The sequence below is a fragment of the Erinaceus europaeus genome, chromosome 14 (genome assembly GCF_950295315.1).
Source record: "Erinaceus europaeus chromosome 14, mEriEur2.1, whole genome shotgun sequence".
NCBI classification, from domain to species: domain Eukaryota; kingdom Metazoa; phylum Chordata; class Mammalia; order Eulipotyphla; family Erinaceidae; genus Erinaceus; species Erinaceus europaeus.
Window position 1 is genome coordinate 8,103,780 of NC_080175.1, and position 26,062 is coordinate 8,129,841.

At 45.5% G+C, this 26,062-nt stretch overlaps 1 protein-coding gene across 6 annotated transcripts in view; it reads left to right on the forward strand.

Annotated features, from left to right (window-relative positions):
* The window catches only part of MCMBP (minichromosome maintenance complex binding protein), a 57,657-nt gene extending 34,342 nt beyond the window's left edge, over nucleotides 1-23,315 (forward strand). For 4 of the 6 annotated variants that reach the window (XM_060171185.1, XM_060171186.1, XM_060171189.1 and 1 more), the window contains 10 exons: nucleotides 1,341-1,492; nucleotides 3,700-3,800; nucleotides 7,146-7,324; nucleotides 7,800-7,923; nucleotides 9,770-9,887; nucleotides 11,727-11,892; nucleotides 14,050-14,183; nucleotides 16,500-16,664; nucleotides 20,932-21,020; nucleotides 21,494-23,315. In XM_060171185.1, coding sequence (XP_060027168.1) covers nucleotides 1,341-1,492; nucleotides 3,700-3,800; nucleotides 7,146-7,324; nucleotides 7,800-7,923; nucleotides 9,770-9,887; nucleotides 11,727-11,892; nucleotides 14,050-14,183; nucleotides 16,500-16,664; nucleotides 20,932-21,020; nucleotides 21,494-21,620 — 1,355 coding nt within the window. In that variant the 3' untranslated portion in view covers nucleotides 21,621-23,315. The remainder of the gene's footprint in view (nucleotides 1-1,340; nucleotides 1,493-3,699; nucleotides 3,801-7,145; nucleotides 7,325-7,799; nucleotides 7,924-9,769; nucleotides 9,888-11,726; nucleotides 11,893-14,049; nucleotides 14,184-16,499; nucleotides 16,665-20,931; nucleotides 21,021-21,493) is intronic. The other 2 variants (XM_060171187.1, XM_060171188.1) reach the window with 1 other exon arrangement.
* The last annotated feature ends 2,747 nt before the right edge of the window (nucleotides 23,316-26,062 follow it).

Here is a 26,062-nt window from a genome sequence, read left to right on the forward strand (position 1 = left end):
TGAGCACACACGTTACAATGCAAAAGGACCTAGGTTCAAGCCCCTGCTCCCCACCTGCAGGGGGAAAGCTTTGCAAGTGATGAAGCAGGGCTACAGGTGTCTCTCTTTCTCTCTTCCTGTCTCCCCCTCCCCTCTCAATTTCTGACTGTCTATATCCAATAAATAAAGATAATAAAATTTTTTCAATAATAATTTTGTCGCTGTGTGTTTTCCTTCTACCCAGTAAGCAGAAAACAGCAGTTCTGTCACAAGAACTTGTTACTGGTAGACCTGTTCTCCTTAGGTCCTTGACATAAAACATAAGCATTAACCTTTTAAAAGTCCTCCTAGATTATTAGATGGAAGCAGGAGATTGAGACCCAATGCCATTTATTGTAGAGGAAAATGATTAAAATTTTCAGGTCATCATAATTATCATTTTTTTCTTCCTTTTAAGTCAGAGAGCTTTGTTAAGTGTGTTTCTTTAAAAAATGTAATAACTCGAACCCTATGAGCTCAGAAACATTTTTTTTTTCTCTATTGGGGGATTAATGTTTTACATTTGACAGTAAATACAATAGTTTATACATGCATCACATTTCTCAGTTTTCCACATAAAAATACAACCCCCTCTGGGTCCTCTGTCATCCTTTTTGGACCTGAACTTCCACCCACCCCAGAGTCTTTGACTTTGGTGCAGTACACCAACTCCAGTTCAGGTTCTACTTGTGTTTTCTCTTCTGATCTTGTTTTTCGACTTCTGCCTGAGAGTGAGACCATCCCATATTTATTCTTCTGTTTCTTTCTTTCTTTTTTAATTTCTTTATTGGGGAATTAATGTTTTACATTCAATAGTAAATACAATAGTTTGTACCTGCATAACATTGCCCAGTTTTCCATACAGGTCCTCTGTCATCCTTCTTGGTTCTGTATTCTCCCCATCCACCCACCCCCAGACCAGTTCAGGTTCTACTTGTGTTTTCTTTTCTGATCTTGTTTTTCAACTTCTGTCTGAGAGTGAGATCATCCCGTACTCATCCTTCTGTTTCTGAGTTATTTCATTTAGCATGAATTTTTCAAGGTCCATCCAAGATCAGCTGAAAACAGTGAAGTCACCATTTTTTTTTTTTTTTTTTTTTTTTAGCTGAGTAGTATTCCATTGTATATATAGACCACAACTTGCTCAGCCACTCATCTGTTGTTGAACACCTGGGTTGCTTCCAAGTTTTGGCCATTAACAAATTGTGCTGCTAAGAAAGAAACATCATTTATAACCATACGTAAAGGACTCTTTAGAATATTCTTTATTCTCCAGAAGGTCTTAAGAAATGACTAAGTGCAATGTTCTCCTTTGAATATAGGGAATATTGGTGGTCTTCAGTGGTGTGGAGAGCCAAAACGCTTAGAAACCGAAGCTTCTGCAGGTCAGCAGCTGAACTCCCTGAATCTCTCTTCTCCTTTTGATTTGAATTTTCCTCTGCCAGGAGAGAAGGGTCCTGCATGCCTTGTGAAGGTAATAAAAACTATTCTAGAATGATAGTGACATGTGTCTCAAATTAAAATAGAACCACCTTAGCATTTGTTAGTTTTCTCTTGCTTCTATAACAAATCTCCACAAATTAGCTTTTTAAAAATATTTTTATTTATTCCCTTTTGTTGCCCTTGTTGTTTTATTGTTGTAGTTATTATTGATGTCGTTGCTGTTGGATAGGGCAGAGAGAAATGGAGAGAGGAGGGGAAGACGGGGAGAGAAAGACAGACACCTGCAGACCTGCTTCACCGCCTGTGAAGCGACTCCCCTGCAGGTGGAGAGCCGGGGCTCGAACTGAGATCCTCATGCCAGTCCTTGCACTTTGCACCACATGTGCTTAACCCACTGCGCTAATGCCCAACTTCCCACAAATTAACTTTTAACATTAGTTCAACAGGGATTTCACTGGATAAAATCATTCTGTTCTTCCTGCAAAGCCACTTTTGCAGGTTCCATTTTTCCTTTTTATCAAATTTTATTTTGCACTTGTTTAAAATAACACAACTGATTTCCTTCTAATGGAATTCCTGTCTTGCTTATTCCGTGTCTTAATCCTAACAGATGAAGAAGTTACATGAGTTAGAGAAATGATCCTTGAGAATTTCCACTCTTAATTTAAAAAAAAAAAATTTATTCCCTTTTGTTGACCTTGTTGTAGTTGTTGTTGGATAGGGCAGAGAGACATGGAGAGGGGAGGGGAGACAGAGGGGGAGAGAAAGATAGACACCTGCAGACCTGCTTCACCACCTGTGAACTGCCTTCCCTGCAGGTGGGGAGCTGGGGGCTTGAACCAGGATCCTTATGCCGGTCCTTGCACTTTGCTCCACCTGCGCTTGGCCCGCTACAGCCCCACTCCCGTCCACTCTTAATTTTGATGGGAATTCCCCATTCCCCCCCCCCCCAAATCTAGCACTTCTCAGTTCTGGCTCATGATGGTGCCAGGGTCTGAACTTGGGATGTCAGACCATCAGGCATGAAATCTTTTTTAAAAAATTATTTACTTCTAAAATGTTTTCGATAGAGTAAAAGAGACCACAGCACCGAAGCTTCCTTCAGGGCAGCAGAGGCTGGACTTGAACTTGGGTCATACACATGAGCAATTTTACTACCCCTGAAGTGTTTTTTGCATAACCACTGTGCTGCCTCCCTGGGCTATTTGTTGTGGTTTTGATTGGAATGGCACTTCAGTTGCATAGCATGGGAGCTAAAATGACCATGTTTCTCCTGGTATTTTTGCTTTTATTAGCTCTCACGAATTTGACGCTTTACAGTTACTGAAGTCTACCATGCCAGGGAACTTCGAAAGATTTGACTGTGAAAGACTTCATGACCTTTTTAATTTTTTTTTTTTTGTTAATCATCTTTCTGTTACATAGTTAATTCATGAGTAAGCCCCATGTTAGTAATCTTGTCATGTGTCCTCCCCATTGATATAATGCATATTTCTAATTTTAGTTGACCATTATCCTTATGTTCACCTTTTTTAAAGCCATTTTTCAAATTTGTCACTAACAGTGTTTTACAAGGTTGAAGGGTAGATAGAGTCCACACTCTGTGCTGCCTCTCTCCCAGTGGAAGCCACCACGGTTCTCACAAGCTCTTACGGAAAATTTGTTTACTCCTGTTGGGCCAGAAAATAGTGTGTGCTCCACTGAAAACAAGGGTGGCTCTGAGGACTAGGAGTCCTGTATTTTAGTTGCATTTTAATAGCCATAGAATGGCTGTAGACAAGTAACTTACTTCTCTTGGTCTAACTTTATAGACTAAGAAGTTGCTGTAAGGCCCATCTTGTGATGTCAGTGTCTGAGATGCTGGTGTTTTCTTTCTTTTTTAATTTTTTAAATTATTTATTCCCTTTTTTTTGCCCTTGTTTTATTGTTGTAGTTATTATTGTTGTTGTTGATGTCGTTGTTGAATAGGACAGAGAGAAATAGAGACAGGAGGGGAAGATGGGGGGGGGAGATAGGCACCTGTAGACCTGCTTCACTACCTGTGAAGCGACTCCCCTGCAGGTGGGGAGCCGGGGCCTCGAACCGGGATCCTTCTGCCGGTCCTTGTGCTTTACACCATGTGTGCTTAACCCACTGCGCTACTGCCTGACTCCTGACGCTGGTATTTTCAACTCAAGCCTGTTACCTTCATGGTGTCACTCAGTCCTAACACTGACTTCTCTTGTGGTCTCTTGTTAGGTCTATGAAGACTGGGATTGTTTCAAAGTAAATGATGTTCTTGAGTTATATGGCATTCTGTCGGTGGATCCCGTGCTCAGTATACTGAACAATGATGAAAGGTGGGTCTGTCTGCTCTTTTGTTGGCTAGCTTTCTGTTCTGGTATAATCTCAAGGAGGCTGGTTATAAAGCAACCCCCTCCCATAGATTTATCAGTAGTTAATGTACCTCAGTTGCTATGCTACTATTCATTCATTGTGCACTGCTGCATATTTTTCTCTCTCTTGGCACATTTTCTCTATAGTGGAACATTTGATAGTGACTTGCAAGCAGCAGACCCTAATACCTGGTAGGATTATGAAAGCAGAGACTTTCTCAAACTCAAACGTACTCAGTATGTCATCGAAGTGAGGAAATTTGCTTTGAATGTGCAATATACAAGCCACTGTTCACATTCCATTTCATTTGATTGTCTCAGCAATGTTCTGGCATTAGAGTCCAGTATTCATTTCTAATTCTTTTTATTAATTACTCATTGAAACAACATTGCATTATAACATAAGCTTCAAGTTTGTATCGCTGGAAAGCAGTATGTGATATTAAATCCATCACTGAAAGTCCAGTTGGGTTATCACTGTACACTGTTTTCATCTGTCCTGATTTTTTTTTAATATTTATTTATTCCTTTTTGTTGCCCTTGTTTTTTTTTTTATTGTTGTTGTAGTTATTATTGTTGTTATTAATGTCATTGTTGTTAGATAGGACAGAGAGAAATGGAGAGAGGAGGGGAAGAGAAAGAGGGGGAGAGAAAGATAGACACCTACAGACCTGCTTCACCGCCTGTGAAGGGACTCCTCTGCAGGTGGGGAGCCGGGGGTTCGAATTGGACTCCTTACGCCTGGTCCTTGCGCTTTGCGCCACGTGCGCTTAACCCGCTGCGCTACCGCCCGACTCCCATCTGTCCTGATTTTTTAAAAAATATAGTCGACTTGTTTTTTGCTGAGAGAAACACAGAGAGAAGCCAGCGCGGGGTGATAGCATAATGGTTATGCAAAGAGACTTTCATGCCTGTGGCTCCACAAAGTCTCAGGTTCAATCCCCCACACCACCATAGACAAGATCCTGGCAGTGCTGAGAGAGTGAGACAGAGAAAGAGAAAGAAGGGAGAGCCAGAGCACTGCTCTCAGCACCGATGTGTGATGGAGTCGGCGTGGCAGGTTGAACTTGGGACTTTGGAGCCTCAGGCAGGAAAGTCTGTTTGCATAACCATTGTGCCGCCTGCTCATCCTTTCTGTATATCACATATAAGTGAGGTTATATAGTGTCTGTCTCCATCTAATTTAACTCATTTATTTGTCTTAGAGACAGAAATTGAGAGGGAAGGGGCAAATAGGGAGAGTGGACTGGGGGCTTGAACCCTGGTCCCTGTGCATTGTAACGTGCGCTCTCCTGGGTACCCCAGCCCCATCACCTTTCTGACTTGTTACTAAGCATGACGCCTTCAGGTCTGTCTATACAGTTACATGCCAGGATTTCATCCTTTTTTATAGTTGGGTGGCATTCTGTTGTGTTTGTACATCTTTATTCATTTATAGGTGGATGACCATGTGGATTGTTTGCAGCTCATGGCTACAATTCACATAGGGTCAGTTCTTTTTTAGAACGAACATATGGGACTGGGCAGAGCATGTCCACTTTGCCATGGATATTACCCAGACTTGAGCCAGATCTTCCTATCTGGAGAAAGTTTTGGTGCTCTGGTATCTTACCCTCTCTTCTGTTTCAGTTTCAATCTGCTATTTTTTTTTTTTTTTAATCATTATTTGTCAGAGAGAGTTGTCTTAGAGCAGTGAAGCCTCATCAGTGACACCCCCCCCCCCAATAAAAAGAGAGAAATAGAAAGAAAGAATGTTGTCAGCTCCAGTGTGACCGAATTCCAGAGTAGAATTCTTGCTCCCCTGCCCTGATGTTCTTACTTATTGTTTCATGGCAGACTTGGATTCATTTCTTTAGTTGTTCTTCCCTTTAGTTTTCTACTTTAGAGGTTTTGGCTTGTTTGTTTTTGCTTTAATTTAGAAAATATCAACATTGTTGCCAAAACCAAAACTACGAAACAGGATCAAGTGGAAGTACAGGTCCCCCCACAGTTGGTGTTCAGGGTCGTGCAGCTTCGTTGTGGAGCCAGCCTCAGTGTCTGCTTGTATCTTGCCTATATTTCTCTTTTTGGCAAAAATAAGTAGATACACGTGTCTTTTATTTTTTGCTTATTCTGTGAAGCGCAGTTGAGTTGTAATTTCCTGGCAGTGATAAACACGGATGGTCGTAAAGCCTAGTGGCTTTTTGTGTGCGGACTGTACAGCAGTGTGCCTACCCTGTAGAGTGGTCGCCATTCATATGTAAGATGGCACACGGACTGACATGCTGTGGGATCAGTCTGTACAGTCCAAGGATCTAAAACATTACATGCACATGTGTGTATGTATGACGTTGAATATATCAAAACATTTTTGAGTCAGCTCTTACATCTTATCTGTTTATTGAGCAAATCTGGAAAAAACAGAAAAAAGTTTATTTTAGCCTTTTAATTTATTTATTTATTTTGCCTACAGGGTTATCACTGGGGCTCAGTGCCTGCACTACAAATCCACCGCTCCTGGAGGCCATTTTTTCCCTTTTGTTGCCCTTATCATTGTTGTTACTGCTTTTATTGTTGTTGGATAGGACCTTGAAATCAAGAGAGAAGGGGAAGACAGAGAGGGGGAGAGAAAGATAAACACCTGCAGACCTGCTTCACCACCTGTGAAGGGACCCCCCTGCAGATAGGGAGCTGGGGGCTCGAACCGGGATCCTTACGCTGGTCCTTGCACTTTGCACCATCTGCGCTTAACCCTCTGCGCTACAGCCTGGCCCCCAAGTCCTCCTTTTAACTTGGAGAAATTCTGAGTCCAGAGAGGGTGAGTGAAAGTGCTGGCAGCACACAGCTCCTTAGGGCCAATCTGTGGCTGCAACCATGTCCTCACTGTGAAAAAATAGATTTTTTTTTAAAGTCATTTTTGATGAATGGAATAAATACATTATATTGCAGTATTACCCAACTCACCTGAAATCTGTGTGACAAAGTATTTTAGATTGAGGATCCTGGGACTGGGGAGGTGACTACAGTAGAGTGTGTAAAAGCTTCCCTGGGCTGGACCCTGGCACCCCATAAGAGTGACGAAGACAGTGAGTCAGAACTTCAAGGATGGCGGGGCACTGCTTTGTGCTTGCTTGCACCCGCTCAGTGAAACTGGGCCAGGAAGGTGGTTCAGCATGAAGGCTCACTTCCCGTCTTGTGAGGATGTGCGTGGGAGGAGGCAGGGAGGGAGGAATGGTTACTGGCTGGAATAATTTTCCTCCCAGACACGGAGACTCTTTGTGCATAGAACCAGCGCATATGAGTGAAGCTCTGTCTCTTCTCGGTCGGTAGGGATGCGTCATCTGTGCTGGACCCGATGGAATGTTCGGACACTGCCGAAGAGCAGAGGGTGCGCAGCCCTCCCGCTTCCCTGGTGCCAAGAATCCACGTGGTGTTAGCCCAGAAGCTGCAGCACATCAACCCGCTGCTGCCTGCTTGCCTTAAGCAAGAGGAGAGCAAAGCCTGTAAGTGTAAGTGCCAAAGCCTCGTCCCTAGGCCGCTGCTCTCCGCCCGTGTGCCCAGTGCCCCCTGTCAGGGTCTAGGCAGCCCTCTGGCAGGCACACCCTCATTCACCAGGTGTGTCTCTGCCTTGGTTCTCTTCATTTAAGTTTAGATTAAAAAGAAGGAGAGGGGAGTTGGGTTAAGCACACATGGCGCAAAGCGCAAGGACCAGTGTAAGGATCCTGGTTGGAGCCCCCGGCTCCCCACCTGTGGGGGGGTGTGCTTCTCTCTTTCTCTGTCTTCCCCTCCTCTCTCCATTTCTCTCTGTCCTATCCAACAACAATAATAACTACAACAGTAAAACAAGGGCAACAAAAGGGAATAAATAAAGAAAAAAATTTCAGAAAGAAAGAAGAAGCGAGCCCTATTCAAGCTGCCACACCCTGAAGTCAGTCACTCGCTGCCCGGCGGGGAGTCTGAGTCTGTCCTCGTTCCCTTCTCCAGTTGTCTCCAGTTTCATGTCGGAGTTGTCTCCCGTCAGAGCCGAGCTGCTTGGATTCCTCACCCACGCCCTTTTGGGAGACAGCCTGGCCGCCGAGTACCTTATACTCCACCTCATCTCCACAGTGTGAGTGCTGTCGGGCCGGGCCGGGTGGGGTGGCGGTGCCGAGGGGCCTTGCTGCTGCGTAGAGACCGGCAAAGAGCAGGAAGGTATCTAGAATTTCTCTGGTTTGGTTTCCTAGACTCCATGACGGGGTGACTTGTGTGCGTTCAGTGTAACAAAAGTTTTGAGCCACATCTCGCTTTTATCACTTAAGATAGGCCGAAAATTCTCCTGTCATAATTCTTTATGGCTTTGAGAATTTAGTTCTTCATGTTTTTAATTATTTAGAGGGAGAGAGGGTGAGAGAGGCTACAGCACCAAAGCTTCCTGCTGTTCTGCGGGGGCTGGGCTCCAGCCCCGGGTGGCAAGGCTGGGTTATTTTGCAGTGTAGGAACTCAGAAGCCTCAGACCTGCAGGCTCGGCCCCTGTGGCACCTCTACCCCCCTCTGTGATCTTTCCATGGCTGTACAGTGTCTCACTGCAAACAGTTACAATCCCTAAACGATGGACTCCCCAAGGTGTTCTTGAATTATAAATAACACTGCAGCAACATCTGTGTAGTGAAATCTCTTCTTGGGGAGATTTGAACTATTATAAATAACATCACAGTCACATCTACATATTTAAATCTTCCCCTGGGTAGATTCGGAGCAGTCGTATGTAGCATTTGAGAGCTCAGACCCTGGAACCAAACTCCCTGGGTTTGATACCTCACTCTCCCACTTCCTCACTCTTTGAATTTGGTTGTTACTTGAAATTTCTGTGCCTTTCATTTCGCTCCTCCTGCCCCCATCTCCTCTCCTCCTCTTCCTCCCTCCCCTCCTTTTTTTTTTTTTTTTTTTTTTTTTTTTTTTTTTTTTTTACCAGAGCACTGCTCAGCTCTGGCTTGTGGTGGTGTGGGGGACTGAACCTGGGACTTTGGAGCCTCAGCCGTGAGAGTCTCTTTGCATAAATAACCATTATGCCATCTACCCCCACCCTCATTTCTCTTCTTAAAATGAAGCTGTTGTGACCTTATTCCCAGTGTTTGAGAATTAAATGACTCAACAATCCCCATCACATGATCAGCGCTGACAAATAAGCCTTGTTACTTCCGTTGCTGTTACTCTTGTAGGTAACTGACCAGTGTTAAACAGCAGTTTTCAGCCAGTGGCCTGGGTCTGTGGGGTGGTGCAGTAGATAAAGCTTTAGACTCTCAGGACCCAGCGGTGGTACACCTGGCCATGTGCATATACTACAGTGTGCAGGGACCCAGGCTCAAGCCCCTGGACTCCACCTGTAAGGGGATAACTTCACGAGTGGTGAAGTAGAGTTGCAGGTCTCCCTCTCTGTCTGTCTCTCTCTCTCTCTCCTCTACCATCTGTCTCCTCCCCCCTCTCAATTTCTCTGTCTCTATCCAATAATAAATAAATTTAAATAAATAAAAAAAAACCTTCTAGACTTGAGCAACCTTCAATTCATTTTGACTTTTTGATAATGATTAGGAAATCAGGTTTTTTGTTGTTGTTGTTTTTATTTATTTATTTTCCCTTTTGTTGCCCTTGTTGTTTTTCATTGTTGTTGTTGGATAGGACAGAGAAATGGAAAGAGGAGGGGAAGACGTAGAGGGGGAGAGAAAGATAGACACCTGCAGACCAGCTTCACCACCTGTGAAGTGACTCCCCTGCAGGTGGGGAGCCGGGGGCTCTGTTGTTATTTTAACCAGAGCACTGCTCAGCTCTGGCTTATGGTGGTGTAGGGGATTGAACCTGGGACTTAGGAGCCTCAGGCATGAGAGTCTGTTTGCATAACCACTATACTGTCTACCCCTGCCTGTCTGTGATTAGGAAATCAGTCACTGAACTATCTGTTGATAACTTTTCCCCCCTAGATATACAAGAAGAGATGTTCTTCCACTGGGAAAATTTACAGTTAACTTGAGTGGTTGCCCAAGGAACAGCACCTACACAGAACACTTATATCGGATTATTCAACATCTCGTCCCAGCAGTAAGTGAAGTATAAAACTTAAGTGTGAAGAGTATCTAGTTGCCTTTCATTTCACTCAAATATGGACTTCAAGATGTTTCTAGATCTCATTAGGGGAGACAAGACCTACCAAGGCCCATAGCTTAAAACATATCTCTTCTACACAGTCCTTCCCCCCCCCTTTTTTTTTTTGCCTTAGGACAAGTCTTAACTGCATAATTGCAGTTCTACCCTTAAATTCGTATGTCTGCGGAGTTAGATTTCCTTTGTGTGTATTTACTCTCAATTATGGGAGCATAATACTTCTAAGATAGTAACTGTTTTTATCTCCTGCCAGTGTTAGTTCCTGCCTGCAAAGTTAAGCTGCCTTTACTTGCCGGGCATCTGGGTGTAGTGTGTCTGCGATGGTGAGCGCTTGGGAGAGGCTGTGACTTTTGGCTCAGAGCCTGACAGGCACCGATCACTCTTGGCCTTGGAAATGGAAGAGGTCCAAATCGATTGTCCCCTTAGCCCCCACACTCACATGTTGATAAAGTGACTGTTTTTGTTGTTGTTGTTGTACTTCTCTCAATCTTGTTTATATAAATCTAGATTAGTCGAGCTAGCTGGGGTATCTTGGCTGTCTCCATAGCCATTCTGCTTGGCTGTGGCATGAAGCCTGGGCTGAAATAGATGAAGGAAAGCTGGTCTCCCAAGGGCAGAACAGTACTCGGCAAAGGAAGGACCATTTACCAGCTTGGTCCCACAACGATATTCTTAGATGCTGGGCCAAAACTGTGAGGCAATTTTGTATTTGCCATCAGGATTACTGCTGGGGCTCCATGCCTGCATGACTCCACTATTCCCCACGGACACATAATAATAATAATAATAATAATAAAATAATAATTTTTCCCCCTTGATAGTGGAAGAGAGAGAGAGAGAACCTACAGCACCGCTCCACTGCTTGTGAAGCTTCTCCCCATAGGTGGGGACCTGGGACTGGAAGCCAGAGCCTTGCACATAGTGTGGCTACTGGGTGAGCCACCACTCGGCCCCGTGAGGCTTGAGCCCAGGTCCTTGCGTGTGGTAACATGGAGCTCAGCCAGGCAGCCACACAGTCCCAAACGAACATCCTCGACGTCCATCTTACCTCTCCATTGACTCCCACCTCCATTCCCGTAGAAGTACCACCCGCCGCTGGAGCTCCTCCCATCTTCATTTCTAGCAGGTTTCTAGGTGGAGTGCAGGGAGCATGGAGAGGAGTGGACTCAGGCAGGTGGGAGGAAATCAGGCCAGCCAGCTGGCTTCTAGGCGCTGCCATCGGCTCGGAGGAGAGCAGCCGAGAAGGGGTGCCGGGGAGCCGCCCCCCCAGGCAGGCCCGGTGCTCTGAGCCCGCTTCCTCTGAGGCGCCTCACTCAGCCATCTACAGTGGCCGGTGAAGAACGGTTTCAATTCAGGAGACAGAAAAATCAAACTAAGCCCCCCCCCCTTTTTTTTTTTTTTTTACCAGAGCACTGCTTAGCTCGGGCTTGTGGTGCAGGGGCTGGAAACTTTTTATCTCGATGAGTAAAATAGGTCTTCAGCTTTGCTGTCCTGTGAAGTTTAAGATGAACTTTTGGGTATTTGATGAACATGCATTTGTATCCCATTTGTTCCTGGTCTTCTGGTAAAATGCGAATGGTCATGTAAGAATACGGGGAAGGTAGTTGAAACTCTAGATGTCATTCTTGGCTTTTACAAGCGCAAGCGACGATGAGGGTGCACCTTAGGAATTAGTACAATCTCTGCGTATGATCACAGAGTCTAACTACCTTTAAAACAAACAGAAAACCCGAAACAGGTTCTTTCCCTTATTCACTAGAGACTTTGTCTTTGCAGTCCTTCCGCCTCCAGATGACTATTGAGAACATGAACCAGCTGAAGCTCATTCCCCACAAAGATTACACAGCCAACCGCCTGGTCAGCGGGCTCCTGCAGCTGCCCAGCAACACCTCTCTGGTGATTGACGAGACCCTGCTGGAGCAGGGGCAGCTTGACACCTCAGGTCTGCGCTGGCACACCCCTACACCTCCCTGAAAGACTTGCTGGCGGCATTTTATTCTCTCTGTTTGACTACTGAGTAGAGAGAGACAGTCAGAAATCGAGAGGGAAGGGGTGGTAAAGAGGGCAGCAGAGAGACACCTGCAGCATTGCTTCAGCACTTGACAAGCTTTCCCCCTGCAGATGGGGACGGAGGCTCGAACCTGGGTTCTTGCCATCCACCATCCAGCCCCAGGATTTATTTTAGAAAAACCCTGGGGGCCACGTGGTGACGCACCTGGTTGAGCACACAGGTTACAATGTGGAAGGACCCAGGTTCGAGTCCCCGGTTCCCACCTGCAGGGGGAAAGCTTTGTGAGTGGTGAAGCAGGGCTGCAATGTCTGTCTGCCACCCCCTGTCTGTCACCCCCTACTCCTCCGTTTCTGACGGTCTCTACCCGGTAAAATTAAGAAAGACAATAATAATGCTGTAAAACCTGAAAGAAGACACATCCACATTTCATAAGTATTTAGCAAGAAAGTTTACCTTGTGGACTTGGCAAAACAACCACCAAAATTTTTGTCTTTGGAAGTTTTTGTTACAGGGAGGTGGGCAGTGCACAGCTAATAGAATGCATATATTGAAGCGAGCAGGGACCCCGGCTCAAGCCTTCACCCCCAGCTGCAGGGGGGGAGGTTCACGAGCCTTGAATCAGTGCTGCGGGTGTTAACCTCCCTCCCTATCTCTCCTTTCTACTTCAGTTTCTCTCTTATCCAAACTGAAATTTAAAACTATTTCTAAAAGTTTTTATTATTTTTTCCCCTTCTTTATTATTGGATAGAGACGGGAGACATTGAGGGGGGGGGTAAGATAGTGACACCTGCAGACCTGCTTCACCGCCTGCGAATCGGACCCCCCCCACAGGTGAGAGCCTGGATCCTTGCACTTTGCATTATGTGCACTTAACCCGGTGCTCTACCACCCGACACCCCCCCCCAAACGTTTTTAATTACTGTGTTGGGGAGACAGCTTAATGGCTATGCAAAACGATGTTCATGTCTGGTGCTCTTCTGAGCTCCTAGCTTTTCAATCCCTAGCTGAGCAGTTAAAAAAGAGAAAGATCTTAAAAAAAGTTAAAAAGAAAGCGTATGTGTGGGTATATATGACTGATGTAGCATTTCATAAAACCCTAAGAATTCAGGGGTGTATTTCACACAGAAATGTCGCAGCCACCACAGCTCCATAAAGTCTGAAAGATCATTTGGGCCCCCACCTCCACCCCCAAGTGTGTTGTCTTTGGTCGTCGTCTCTCTCCCACACATGGGTGGAATCGCTCACAACTGCCTTTCACCTTTCACCTCTTTAGTGTTTTGTGTTGTCCTTTTTGTCCCAAGTGATACAATATCACTTTAAACTGTAGGGTAATTGAATACACACCCCCTGACTTGTTGATGGGCATTTAGGTTGATTCCGTGTTTTGGTTATTGCAAATGATGCTTCCATGAAGACAGTTCACATATTCCTTTGAATCAGTGTGCCCATGTCCTCTGACATATGCCTATAGAGTGCTACTGCTGAATCATAGGGTTTTTTTTTTTTCTTTTTTTAAAAAATATTTATCAATGAGAGGGATAGGGAGTGGGGGAGAGAGAGAGAGAGAGAGAGAACCAGACATCCCTCTGGTACATGTGCTGCTGGGGATTGAACTGAGGACCTCATGGTTGAGAATCCAGTGCTTTATCCACTGCACCACCCCCCGGCCCACAGTCATAGGGTTTTTCCAGCTTTCTTCACTTCAGGACTCTCTCCATATTATCTCTCACAGGGGCACCCCCCCCACCCCCAGCAGTGTATCAGAGCTCCTTTTTTTTTTTTCTTACATCTTTGCCAACAGTTGTTTCCAATCTTTCTTTTTTCTTTTTTTCTTTTTTTTTTCCCTTTTTTGCCACCTGGGTTATTGCTGATGTTTCACACCTGCATGATTCCACCGCTTCTGGCGGACTCTTTAGAGACTTGGAAGGCTTAGGGCTGTCCTGTTACGTGTCTGTGAACAGCTAACTTACTGAAAGAGTCTTACTCTCTCTTAAAGCTTGTAGAAACATCACGTCCTACAGTCAAAGCAGCAGAAGTCATTTGTCTCGGTGATTAAAACTCGTGACCGAGAAGGCATTTTCTTTCTAGGTGTCCACAATGTGACTGCACTGAGCAACCTCATAACTTGGCAGAAGGTGGATTACGATTTCAGCTACCACCAGATGGAATTCCCCTGCAATATTAATGTTCTTATTACTTCAGAAGGGCGATCACTCCTGCCGGTATGCTGAGTCATTTTGGGGGGGGGATATTTTTTGGGAAAATACCTACCTCCCTGTCCCAGTGTTTGTTGGAATGTGCGGTCTGAGTCTCATGCACACACCCCAGCTCTGAGCGACTTCCCTGGCCCCTTGGTGTTTCCAAGCAGAGGGTGAGGTAGAGGGCACATAGCTGGGCAGTTCTACTCATCTTGTCCTTGTTCTGGGTGGTGCTGGGGGTAGATCCCAGGACCCCTCAGGTGTTGTCCACTCTTGTCAACCACCTCGTCAGCCCTTTCCCCCTCTTTTTTTTTTTAAAGAATTTATTCATGAGAAAGACAGGAGAGAAAGAACCAGCCATCACTCTGGTACATGTGCTGCCGGGGATCGAACTCGGGACCTCATGCTTGAGAGTCTAGTGCCTTAGCCACTGCGCCACCTCCCGGACCACCCCCTCCTTTCTGATTATTGTGTATTGATAATAGTTACACTTACTGCAAAAACTGTGACTGCTGACTGTTAACAAAGGAATCAGTGTTCTTCTTCTTTTCTTTCCCTGCCTTGGAAAGACAGTCTGACATCTATAAGAGCAGATATCACCAAATCATGAGACAAGGAGAAAAGCTTTTGGCAGCAAGAACTCCCACATCTGGGCCGATCTGTATAAATTGTCTGCTCAAGATGCAGACAGACCTCTGTTCTTTCTTCTCCTTTCCCATTATTTTCTGTCATTCGCATGTGACAAGCACTTTAGAGTTCACTTTAGAATGTTCCTAATAACCTGATGAATTAAAAAAAAAATTATTTATAAAAAGGAAACACTGACAGAAACCATAGGCTTAGAGGGGTACAACTTTACACAGTTCCCACCACCAGAAATCTGTATCCCATCCCCTCCCCTGATAGCTTTCCTATTCTTTATCCCTCTGGACCCAGGGTCATTGTGGGGTGCAGAAGGTGGAAGGTCTGGCTTCTGTAATTGCTTCCCCGATGAACATGGGCGTTGGCAGGTAGATCCATACTCCCAGCCTGTCTCTCTCTTTCCCTAGTGGGGAAGGGATCTGGGGAAGCAGAGCTCCAGGACACATTGGTGGGCTCGTCTTCCCAGGGAAGTTGCTTGGCATCATTGTAGCATCTGGAACTTGGTGGCTGAAAGAAGTGTTAACATGGGAATCGGGCTGTAGCGCAGCGGGTTAAGTGCAGGTGGCACAAAGCACAAGGACCGGCATAAGGATCCCGGTTCGAACCCCGGCTCCCCACCTGCAGGGGAGTCGCTTCACAGGCGGTGAAGCAGGTCTGCAGGTGTCTGTCTTTCTCTCCTCCTCTCTGTCTTCCCCTCCTCTCTCCATTTCTCTCTGTCCTATCCAACAACGACGACAACAACAACAATAACTACAACAATAAAACAGCAAGGGCAACAAAAAGGGAATAAATAAAATAAATATTTTAAAAAATTTTTAAAAAAAGAAGTGTTAACAAACGAATTGCGGCCTAGATTTTTTTTTTTTTTTCCTATTTTTTAAGTCATCCGAGTGGCTGATGATGAGTTTATACTCTTACTCTAGGTAGTTTTTTATTTGTGTGCGCTGGTTCTCACCTCTGAGAAACTGCCAGCGAAAGGGCCTGTTGGCAGACTTTGTGCTGTATGTGTTCTCTAGAAATGTAAGTCAGTAAGTACAGAGCACACAGTCCAAGGTTAAGGAAGCATCTAAAATACTGCTGCCTTTCTTAAATTTGGTTTTATTGTCTTTATTTATTTGATAGAGACAGCCAGACATCGAGAGCGAGGGGGAGAGACACCTGCAGCCCTGCTTCACCACTCGGGAAGCTCTCCCCCTGCAGGTGGGGACCTGGGGCTTGAACCAGGTGCATCACCACCTGGCCCCTTCCTAGCTGTTTATTTTTAGAGGGTGACTGCTTTTTAAAATATTTGCAGAGGAAATTTCCACTGAGGAAGTATTGTAAGTAACCACGGAAAGATCATAATGTTTGTACTTACTGCCTATGTAGTGACAATGCATTTAAATGACTTAACTAGTTTCCGGCCCTGGAGAGCGTGTAGCGGTAACACAGGTCTTGCATGTGCGTGACGTCAAGCGCTGCCCCAGGCACCACGAGGAGCTCGAGTTCTAGTTAAAGGGAAAGATGGAGGTTTAGAGTGATTCAGGGACTGGGGAGACAGCTTGATTGCTCTGCAGAAAGACTCATGCTTGAGGCTCTGACGCCCCGTTTAGTCCTTGGCACCACCGTAAACCTGAGCCGAGCAGTTCTGATGTTGGGGAGGGGGGGGAGGAAAAGAAACTAGGAGCTTGGCAAAGACCATGCCGTTTCTCCTTTCAGGCAGACTGCCAGATCCACTTACAGCCACAGCTGATCCCACCAAACATGGAGGAGTACATGGACAGCCTTCTCTCCACCGTGCTGCCTTCTGTCCTGAATAAGTTCCGCATCTACTTGACCCTCCTGCGGCTCCTGGATTATAGCATATCTGATGAAGTAACCAAGGTATGTCTGGGGTCTTCAGTAAAGGATTTCACACCAGTAAGTATGCAGTTAGTTCAGCTTTGCTGTAACTGCTGAGGGAAGTGATTCTGATGATGGTTTTCTGTCTTATTTTCATTCCTCTGTTTAAAATAGAAAAGAATAGGATACACGAGACACACCTGCCTCTTTTATGATTTTTCCACCGTAGTGGTTACCTTGCATTAGGATGTTGTAGTTAACACCGTAACGGTAACAGCCCATTCAGAACCAATGCAGTGTTTTTAAAAATTTATTTTGAAGGTGTTATTAGGGGGATTAATGGTTTATAGTAAATGTAGTTGTTGGTACCTGTGTAGAACTTCTCAGTTTTCTGCAAAACACTCTCTCCCCCAGCCTAGGTCCTCCTCCACCATCAGCACCAGGAAATGAGAATCACCCCTCCTCACCCTCCTCACCTCTCCTACCCCTCCTCACCCCTCCTACCCCTCCTCACCCCTCCTCACCCCTCCTCACCCCTCCTCACCCTCCTCACCCCTCCTCACCCCTCCTCACCCCTCCTCACCCTCCTCACCCCTCCTTTATTTTGGTGCAATACACCAAACGCAGTCCCAAGTTCTGCTTTGTGTTTCCCTTTTCTGTTCTTATTTCTCACTTTCTGTCTACAAACAAGGAGTCAGAGGAAAGTGGGGGAACAGACTCATTCCCATTTACAATTGAACCTCAAAAGATAAAAATACATTAGAGTGAATCTCATAAAGGAACCTTTACAACAAAAACTTTAAGACATTGGTAAAAGAAATAAAGAAGGGGGAGTCAGGCGGTAGCGCAGCGGGTTAAGCGCAGATGGCGCAAAGCACAAGGACAGGTGTAACGATCCCGGTTCGAGCCCCGGCTCCCCACCTGCAGGGGAGTCGCTTCACAGGCGGTGAAGCAGGTCTGCGGGTGTCTATCTTTCTCTCCTCCTCTCTGTCTTCCCCTCCTCTCTCCATTTCTCTCTGTCCTATCCAACAACGACAACAACAATAATAACTACAACAATAAAACAACAAGGCAACAAAGGGAATAAATAAAATAAATATTAAAAAAAAAAAAAAGCAGGACAAGAAATAAAGAAGGCCACCAGGTTCCAGATGCCATTAGGATGCCAGCCAGGCTTCCCTGGACTGAAGACCCCACCAATGTGCCCTGGAGCTCCGCTTCCCCAGAGACACACCCTACTAGGGAAAGAGAGAGGCAGACTGGGAGTATGGACCGACCTGTCAACGTCCATGTTGAATTTTCTGCTCAATTCTCCTGTGTTTCTGGCGTTTAAAATTGAGTTACATTTTTCAAGTCCAGATTCTGTTTGCTGGTAATTAATTCCCATTTGGTGGGGCACTGGCTTATGCTTTTAGTTGTTCCCAGTATATTCAGAATAGCTGGTTTAAAGTTTCGGTCCAGTAACTCCGCAGGTGGAGTGCAGGCCTTGCAGGCGTCAGAACTAACTGTGCTGGAGCAACGCTCGAGGACGGATTCCTGGCGCTCCTCCTGTGGCCCTTTCACAGTATACCCCTGCCAGAGTCAGCGCAGCTTCGAACCATTGCCGAGCTCCCTCTCCACGGGCTGAAACCCTGAAGGAGGTTGGCCAGTTGGAATGGGGGAGGGGGGCATTGACAAAACCATAGGGTAAGAGGGGTACAACTCCACACAGTTCCCACCACCAGAACTCTGTATCCCATCCCCTCCCCTGATAGCTTTCCTATTCTTTAGCCCTCTGGGAGTATGGACCCAAGGTCATTGTGGGGTGCTTCTGTAATCGCTTCCCCGCTGAACATGGGCATTGGCAGGTCAATCCATCCTCCCAGCCTGTCTCTCCCTTTCCCTAGTGGGGCAGGGCTCTGGGGAAGCGGAGCTCCAGGGCACATTGGTGGGTTGTCTGGTCGGCATCCTGCTAGCATCTGGAACCTGGTGACTGAAAAGAGAGTTGACATACAAAGCCAAACAAATTGTTGACCAGTCATGGACCTAAGGGCTGGAATAGTGCAGATGAAGAGTTGAGGGGTCCTGGTTTGTATTTCTGAAGGACCGTTTTTAGTGATTTTTTTTTCTCTTCCAGTAAAGGGAGCATGGATTCTTGCTTGTTTCATAGTTTCTGTAGTGAAAACCAGGTCCTTCCTTTCTTTCTTTCTTTCTTTCTTTCTTTCTTTCTTTCTTTCTTTCAGATTTTGTTTATGACAAAGATAGGAGGAGAGAGAAAGAACCAGACATCACTCTGGCACATGTGCTGCCGGGGATCGAACTCAGGACCTCATGCTTGAGAGTCCAAAGCTGTATCACTGTGCCACCTCCTGGACCACATTTTTTTTTTTAAGCATATGTTTTAAAAATAAAAAAAAAAAAAGTGGCCACCGCTCAGATCTCCTCCAGCTCCTGTGGGCCGCTGGCATTTCAGTTTGCCCAGTGACTTTCTGAATGCTGTTTGTGGGCACTGAAGTCTCTGCTCTCTTACCTTGATGGGCAATTCATGAGTCAACAGAGATTTAATTTTAGGAAATGTAGGGGCCAGGCGGTGACGCACTTGGTTAAGCACACACATTACAGTGCACAAGGATCCAGGTTCAAGCCCCTGGTCCCCACCTGCAGGGGGAAAGCTTCACGAGTGGTGAAGCAGGGCTGCAGTTTCTCTCTGTCTCTCTCCCTCCCTGTCTTCTCTCAATTTCTCTCTGTCTCTCTATAATAATAAATAAAATAATAAAGCATAAAAAAATAAAAAGGAAATGTAAATTCTGGAGGGCCGGGGGGCCAGGCGGTGGCACACCGCTGAGCACACATCACCACGCGCAAGGATCTGGATTCCAGCCCCCACTCCCCACTTGCAGGTAGGACGCTTCGTGAGCACTGAAGCAGGTCTGTAGATGATGTTGTTCTCTCCCCTTCCCTCTCAGTTTCTCTGTCCTGTCAAATAAAAATAAAGTAGAAAGGGAAAAGAAAAGAAAAAAAAAAAAAAAAAGTGCCAATTCCATAGATGACAGACACAGTAATACCCCAATGTAAGCCGGGAGGTGTGAGTCCGTGGGAGGGCAAGCCTTCACCACTCGCCTTGACCTCCACAGCCCACCTTGGCCTTCACCTCCTCCCAGCACAGAGCCTCAGGGCTGGGGATTTAGGTCCTGCTCAGATATCCTGCTCAGAGCATGTGTGGCTGTCAGGCTCCACAGACTGGTGTGTGTTCAGAGCCCCTCATGCCCTCTACTCCCCATTTTCCTTGCTAGGGTTTAGGATAGCCTGCAGTTGCCCTGTTTACTGCCTGAGGCAGTCAGAATGCCTAGATTGGATGCCCCGATTAATGCCCAAGGCAGTAACTGCTTGGGACTGGGTTTTCATGGGTACCCTGGGGGAAGAGGGCATTCACACTGGGTCCTTCTAGGGGCGGCTGGCAGGCTGGGCAGACAGGACAGTTGCCTCGAAGGGTGTTTTCAGAGCTCTAGCCTCACTACTCTCCAGTGGTGACCTAGGTGCCCATGTCCAGGGCAGTGACAGGATGGGGCAAGTTAAAACACTTCAAATCTCTGTATTGTTACTGATATTCATGTCTTTCTTGAATAAACACTCCTTACATTGTCACAAGCACCTGCTTAATCTGGTTTTTGTTTTTTTAAAGTTATTTTTATTACTGGATAGAGACAGAAATGAGAGGGGAGAGGAGATAGAGAGGGAGAGAACCTATAGCCCTGCCTCACTGCTCGTGAACCTTCTCCCTGCAGGTGGGGACTGGACACCTGAACTGGGGTCCTTGTGCGCTGTCGTGCGACCACTTATTCAACCAGTGGCCCCACTCCCTGACCCCCTGCTTAACCTAGAGTCTGTTCTAAGATTTATTTTACTTTTTAAAATTATTTATTTCTTCATGAAGACAACAGGCAGAGAGCAAGAAAGAGCCAGGCGTCACTTAGGCACATGTGCGCCTGGGGATTGAATTTGGGATCTCATGCCTAGAAGGCCAACACTTGGAAGGCTAGACTAGAGTTCTGGGAAAGCTGGTTTTGATGATTTGTAGTGGTTTTATCACCTGAATGGTGGAGAGAATCCGCAGAGCGTCTCACCGCTTCACTGACCAGCCTTCCCAGGTTTAAAGCTCGCGGCTGACTTGCTCCCTCAGGTCAGGCTCTCAGCGGAGTCGGAACTTGCTTTAGAGCAGGGTTGCACCTGACGTTGCCTTCTCCCTGCTTCCACCCAGATTGGCTTGCGTGTGTGAGGGAGGGCTGGCTCGGCTCCCTCGTGGTAAAGCCCGTTTCTCCTCTCCACACAGGCAGTTGAAGATGACTTTGTGGAAATGCGCAAGAACGACCCTCAGAGCATCACCGCGGACGATCTGCACCAGCTGCTCATCGTAGCCCGGTGAGTCGCGCCTGCCTCTTGGGCTCCACAGCCTGCACGGGGCGCTGAGGCTGAGGCTGAGGCTGAGGCTGAGGCTGAGACTGGCTTCTGAGTGTGGAGACAGACAGACCTTTCTTATTCTACAAAGGGTGGGAGGACCTCTTGGGAAATCACCTTAAAGATGATTTATCGGATAGACAGAAATCCTGAGGGAAGGGGGAGAGGCGCCCACAGTATTGCCTTAAGGGCCCTGCCGGTGGGGTCTGGGGGCTCAAATCTGGGAAATCGGCTTGAGGGTGTGGGGCATTGTGTTTGACCAGTGATCACTCCAGAGAGAGAAGCATATACTGGGATTCTAAGCTTCAAAGGTGTCTCGCAAGATTCCTTTGTGGAGCTCTGGCCGTGTGGCTGCAGATCCAGAGCCCTGTCTTCTCCTCGGTCTTCCTGGGCCTTTACAAATCAGCAGCCGCTTACACGGATTTGCTTCAAACCAGGTTTCTGTCTCTCAGCGCCGGTCAGACGACATTGTCGAGAGAACGATGGCTAAGAGCGAAGCAGTTAGAGTCGCTGAGAAGAACCAGACTTCAGCAGCAGAAGTGTGTGAATGGAAATGAACTTTAAAGCTCTGATACTTAAGGCAAGAGCGAGGGGCAAATTGTAGCCACGTTAATTGTAAAATTCAGCGATCATTTATACTGCACTGTTTTGTAGATACTTTGTATCAGAAACCAATGACTTTTCCTGAAATCAAGCCTGGTAACATCTGAAGTTTATATAATCCTCTGTAAGGGCTTTTCCCTTACTGGTTTTATGGAGCTTTTGAAGTTTGTTTTGTAATTATATAAATTAGTAACAATGTATAAAATGTATTTGATATTAAAAGTTTAATATTGATAATGTTGCCGATCATAACATTTCTTTAGCTTCAGCGAAGTCATAGGCCAGACTGTTGAAATGCTGATGTCACCTTCATTTGATGAAAAATTAATTTCAATTCCCAAGTCAGAGGGATTGTTCACTTCAGATTTTTCTGTCTTTCCAGGTCTGAATGCATTTAGTGGTCCAAGTTTGGGCGATGAGGCGTCCTCACCATTAATTCACATGACCATGTGAAGTTACGTTATTATCATTTCCCAGAACTTGATCACAGAAACTTTTTCTTCAATAGTTAACAGCCAACAAAACTAGGGTCTATATATATTATATACAGCAGTGATTCCCAGACTGTTGGGAGTACATGGACCAATGATTCCAAAATTAGGCAGACAGAGCTGCTGATTTATTTTGCCAACTAATTTGAAAAATCACTGTTACAACACCCTCCCATCCCCCCACACCCCCAAAAAAGACAATCTCAGAAAGAGTCATTTAAGTGGAATAAATGTGGCTTTTTGAGAAAACACTATATTGTTATTTTTCTCATTTCACCCAAGAAACTTGGAACTTAGAGGAATGTTGTCCTAAGTAAACTGTTTTGCCCAAATACAAAAAGAAAATAGTAACTTTTAAAATGCCTTCTAGAGGGAAAAGGATTTTTAACTCTTCCTAGTAAATGTCATTTAGTTGCTTTGATGGTTGTGTTGGATTTTAAACGTTTTAGGTTTCATTGATTAGTTCTAAATCTGCAAGATCAACAGGAATGCTGTTAAAACTTTTGTTTTGCGCCCCAGGCCAATGATCTGAACATAGTTTATTAAAGGAACAAAATGTTGACATTACCCACCAATAGGTAGAAAGGTGTTTGAGTTTGTAGTATAATCGTGACATCAAGAACCTCTGGAAACATTACTTGAAGCTTTCAGTTGGTGTGTACATGTTTTTTTAGTCAGTAGCTTACCTGCTTGGAACCATCCGAGATCTCTCACATGACTCGTGTGTTTGTTCCCTACATCCCCCACCCAGGTCTGAATTGCTAACCAAGGAAGCAAGGTTAGCCATGAAAAAGTCAAGGAATTTACTATGCCTACTATACTGAAATTAAAAGTACTAGTTTAACATTAACTTTTCCTAAATGCAAATCTATTTTTATAAACTAATGTAAATAATATTTATATTTAGAATTCTAACTGGTTTTCATTTTTATAACAGGTAGACTAGACCTTCCTTAAAATTTCAGAAATAAAATGAATCACCTGGACTTGTGAGAATAAAGTTGATTTTCTTTAACTGGCTTAGAACAAGGTAGACTAGTTACCATGTGTTTATCGTGCCAACGTGAACTGTAATTTACCAAAGAAGTACATAATCTATCTGTTTGATCTTGCAGAAAGTCCCCTTGAAAGGAAAGATGCTCTTTCAAATAAATGAAACTTCCCAAATTACTAGTACTTTGGGCTGTCATTTCATCGACTATGTAAGACTGATCCCAGGTGATACTCTTACGGGAAAGGACAGGAGTGACAGTGTTCGTAACCTGTCTGATTCGCTGTGGGAATCAATGGTTTAAATCCCTTATTATTTGCCTGCAGAAAAAAGCAAGGCAAATACTTTTTTAAAAAAAACTTTTTATTTATTCCCTTATGTTGCCCATATTGTTTTATTAAATTTTAAATATTTTATTCCTTTTTGTTGCTCTTTATTATTGTAATTATTGATGTCGTTGTTGTTGGATAGGACAGAGAGAAATGGAGAGAGGAGGGGAAGACAGAGAGGGAGAGAAAGACACCTGCAGACCTGCTTCACCGCCTGTGAAGCGACTCCCCTGCAGGTGGGGAGCCGGGGGCTCGAACCGGGATCCTTATGCCCGTCCTTGTTCTTTGCACCACGTGTAGTTTTATTGTTGTAGTTATTGATGTTGTCATTGTTGGATAGGACAGAGAGAAGAGGGGGAGACCGGGGGGGGGGGGGTAGAACGCTTAACCTGCTGCGATACCGCCCAACTCCCACAAATGGCCCACAAACATGGACATTGAAGTTTGTTGGGCTAGTGCATGCCAGTCCTATTTGAATGACCAGAAAACTTGAGTTGGTATCTATTATATATTATTATATATTATTATTTATTATATTTATTTTCCCTTTTGTTGCCCTTGTTTTTTATTGTTGTAGTTATTGTTGTAATTGATGTCGTTGTTGTTAGATAGGACAGAAAGATGGAGAGAGGAGGGGAAGACGGGGAGAGAAAGTTAGACACCTGCAGACCTGCTTCACCGCCTGTGAAGCGACTCCCCTGCAGGTGGGGAGCCGGGGGCCCGAACCAGGATCCTTATGGCGGTCCTCGGGCTTTGCACACGTGCGCTTCACCCGCTGCGCTACCGCCCTGACTCCCAAGTAGGTAGCAAATAGAACTAAACATCTTCAAAATCTTGGAACTAATTTCTTAGCTGCCAAGCCCCTGGACCGGCACTAGCTGTTCCCGAGGAAGGCGTCTCTCCCTCAGCCTTTCTATCCACGAGCCACACTTTGTACTCAACCTGTGGCTTGGGGAATTTTTGAGGCGATCCTGGTCCTAAATTGAACTTTCAGGTGATTATTATTGCTCTTCTTCCTAGTTTTTATTTTTGGCCTCGGCCTCCAGGGTTATCACTGGGGCTCGGTGCTTACACTGCGAATCTTCTGTTCCGGGAGGCCATTTTTTCCCTTTAGTTGTCCTTGTTTATAGTTGCTATTATAGTTGTCATTGCTGCTGTTGTGAGATAGGACAGAGAGAAATCAAGAGGAGGGGAAGATGTTGGAAAGATGTGTAGTGACCCAACTTCTCCTTCCGCTGGTGGGGAGCCAGGGGCTCGAGCCAGAGCTGGATCCTTTGGTGTGTCCTTGAGCTTCGCGCCATGTGAGCGTAAGCTGGCCTGTAACCACCACTAGTCCATGGCCATGCCCTCAGAAGTCTTGGGACTAATTTCTCTCTTTTTTTTTTTTTTTTTAATATTTACTTATTTATTCCCTTTTTTGTTGCCCTTGTTGTTTTATTGTTGTAGCTATTGATGTCATCATTGTTGGATAGGACAGAGAGAAATGGAGAGAGGAGGGGAAGAAGAGGGGAGAGAAAGACAGACACCTGCAGACCTGCTTCACCACCTGTGAAGCGAATTCCCTGCAGGTGAGGAGCCGGGGGCTGGAACCGGGATCCTTACGCCGGTCCTTGTGCTTTGCACCACCTGCGCTTAACTCGCTACGCTACAGCCCGACTCCCGGAACTAATTTCTATGGACCTGAGGCACACTTTCATGACCCTGGCCCTCTATTTTCTTCTGTGATATAGGGGCTCTTAACATTTTCAATATTCAAGAAAATTTGCTTGTGGGGAGAAAAATGCATTCAATTTCAGTGGATGGAAAGTCTATTATATTGGATAGGACAGAAATTGAGGAGGGGGGAGAGAAAGATAAGACATCTGTAGACTTGCTTCACTGCTTGTGAAGCAACCCCATCGCAGGTGGGAGTGCTTGGGTTTTATTTTAAAAACACTGGAGAAGGGGATTGGGCGGTAGTGCAGCGGTTAAGCGCAAAGACTGGTTGGAAGGATCCCAGTTCGAGCCCCAGCTCCCCACCTGCAGGGGAGTCGCTTCACAGGTGGTGAAGCAGGTCTGCAGGTGTCTTTCTCTCCCCCTCTCTGTCTTCCCTTCCTCTCTCCATTTCTCTCTGTCGTATCCAACAGCGAACGAGGACGACAACAAGAACAACCACAAGGCTACAACAAAAAGGGGAGGGGGAAAAAGCCTCTAGGAGCAGCGGGTTCATGGTGCAGGCACTGAGCCCCAGCAGTAACCCTGAGGGAAAAACATATATATATATATATTGGAGAAAAAGAAATTGAGAGGAGACAGACACCTGCAACCCTGCTTCACCACTTGTACAAGAAGCTTTTCCCCTGCAGGTGGGGACCAAGGGCTTGGAACTGGGTCCTTGTGCACTGTGATGTCTACTCCACCAACTGGCCCCTGGGTTTTGAATTCTGATGGTTTGTGATGTATTTCATATTTATAATGAAAAATTCAAAATTGTGAAATTTAGAAAGACTTGGGAGTACTCATTTACATAGCAAATTTATGAATTCTTGAACCTGATTTAAAACCAAACCCCTTACGATGGTTTTCAAGGAATTGTTAAGTATACATTAACAC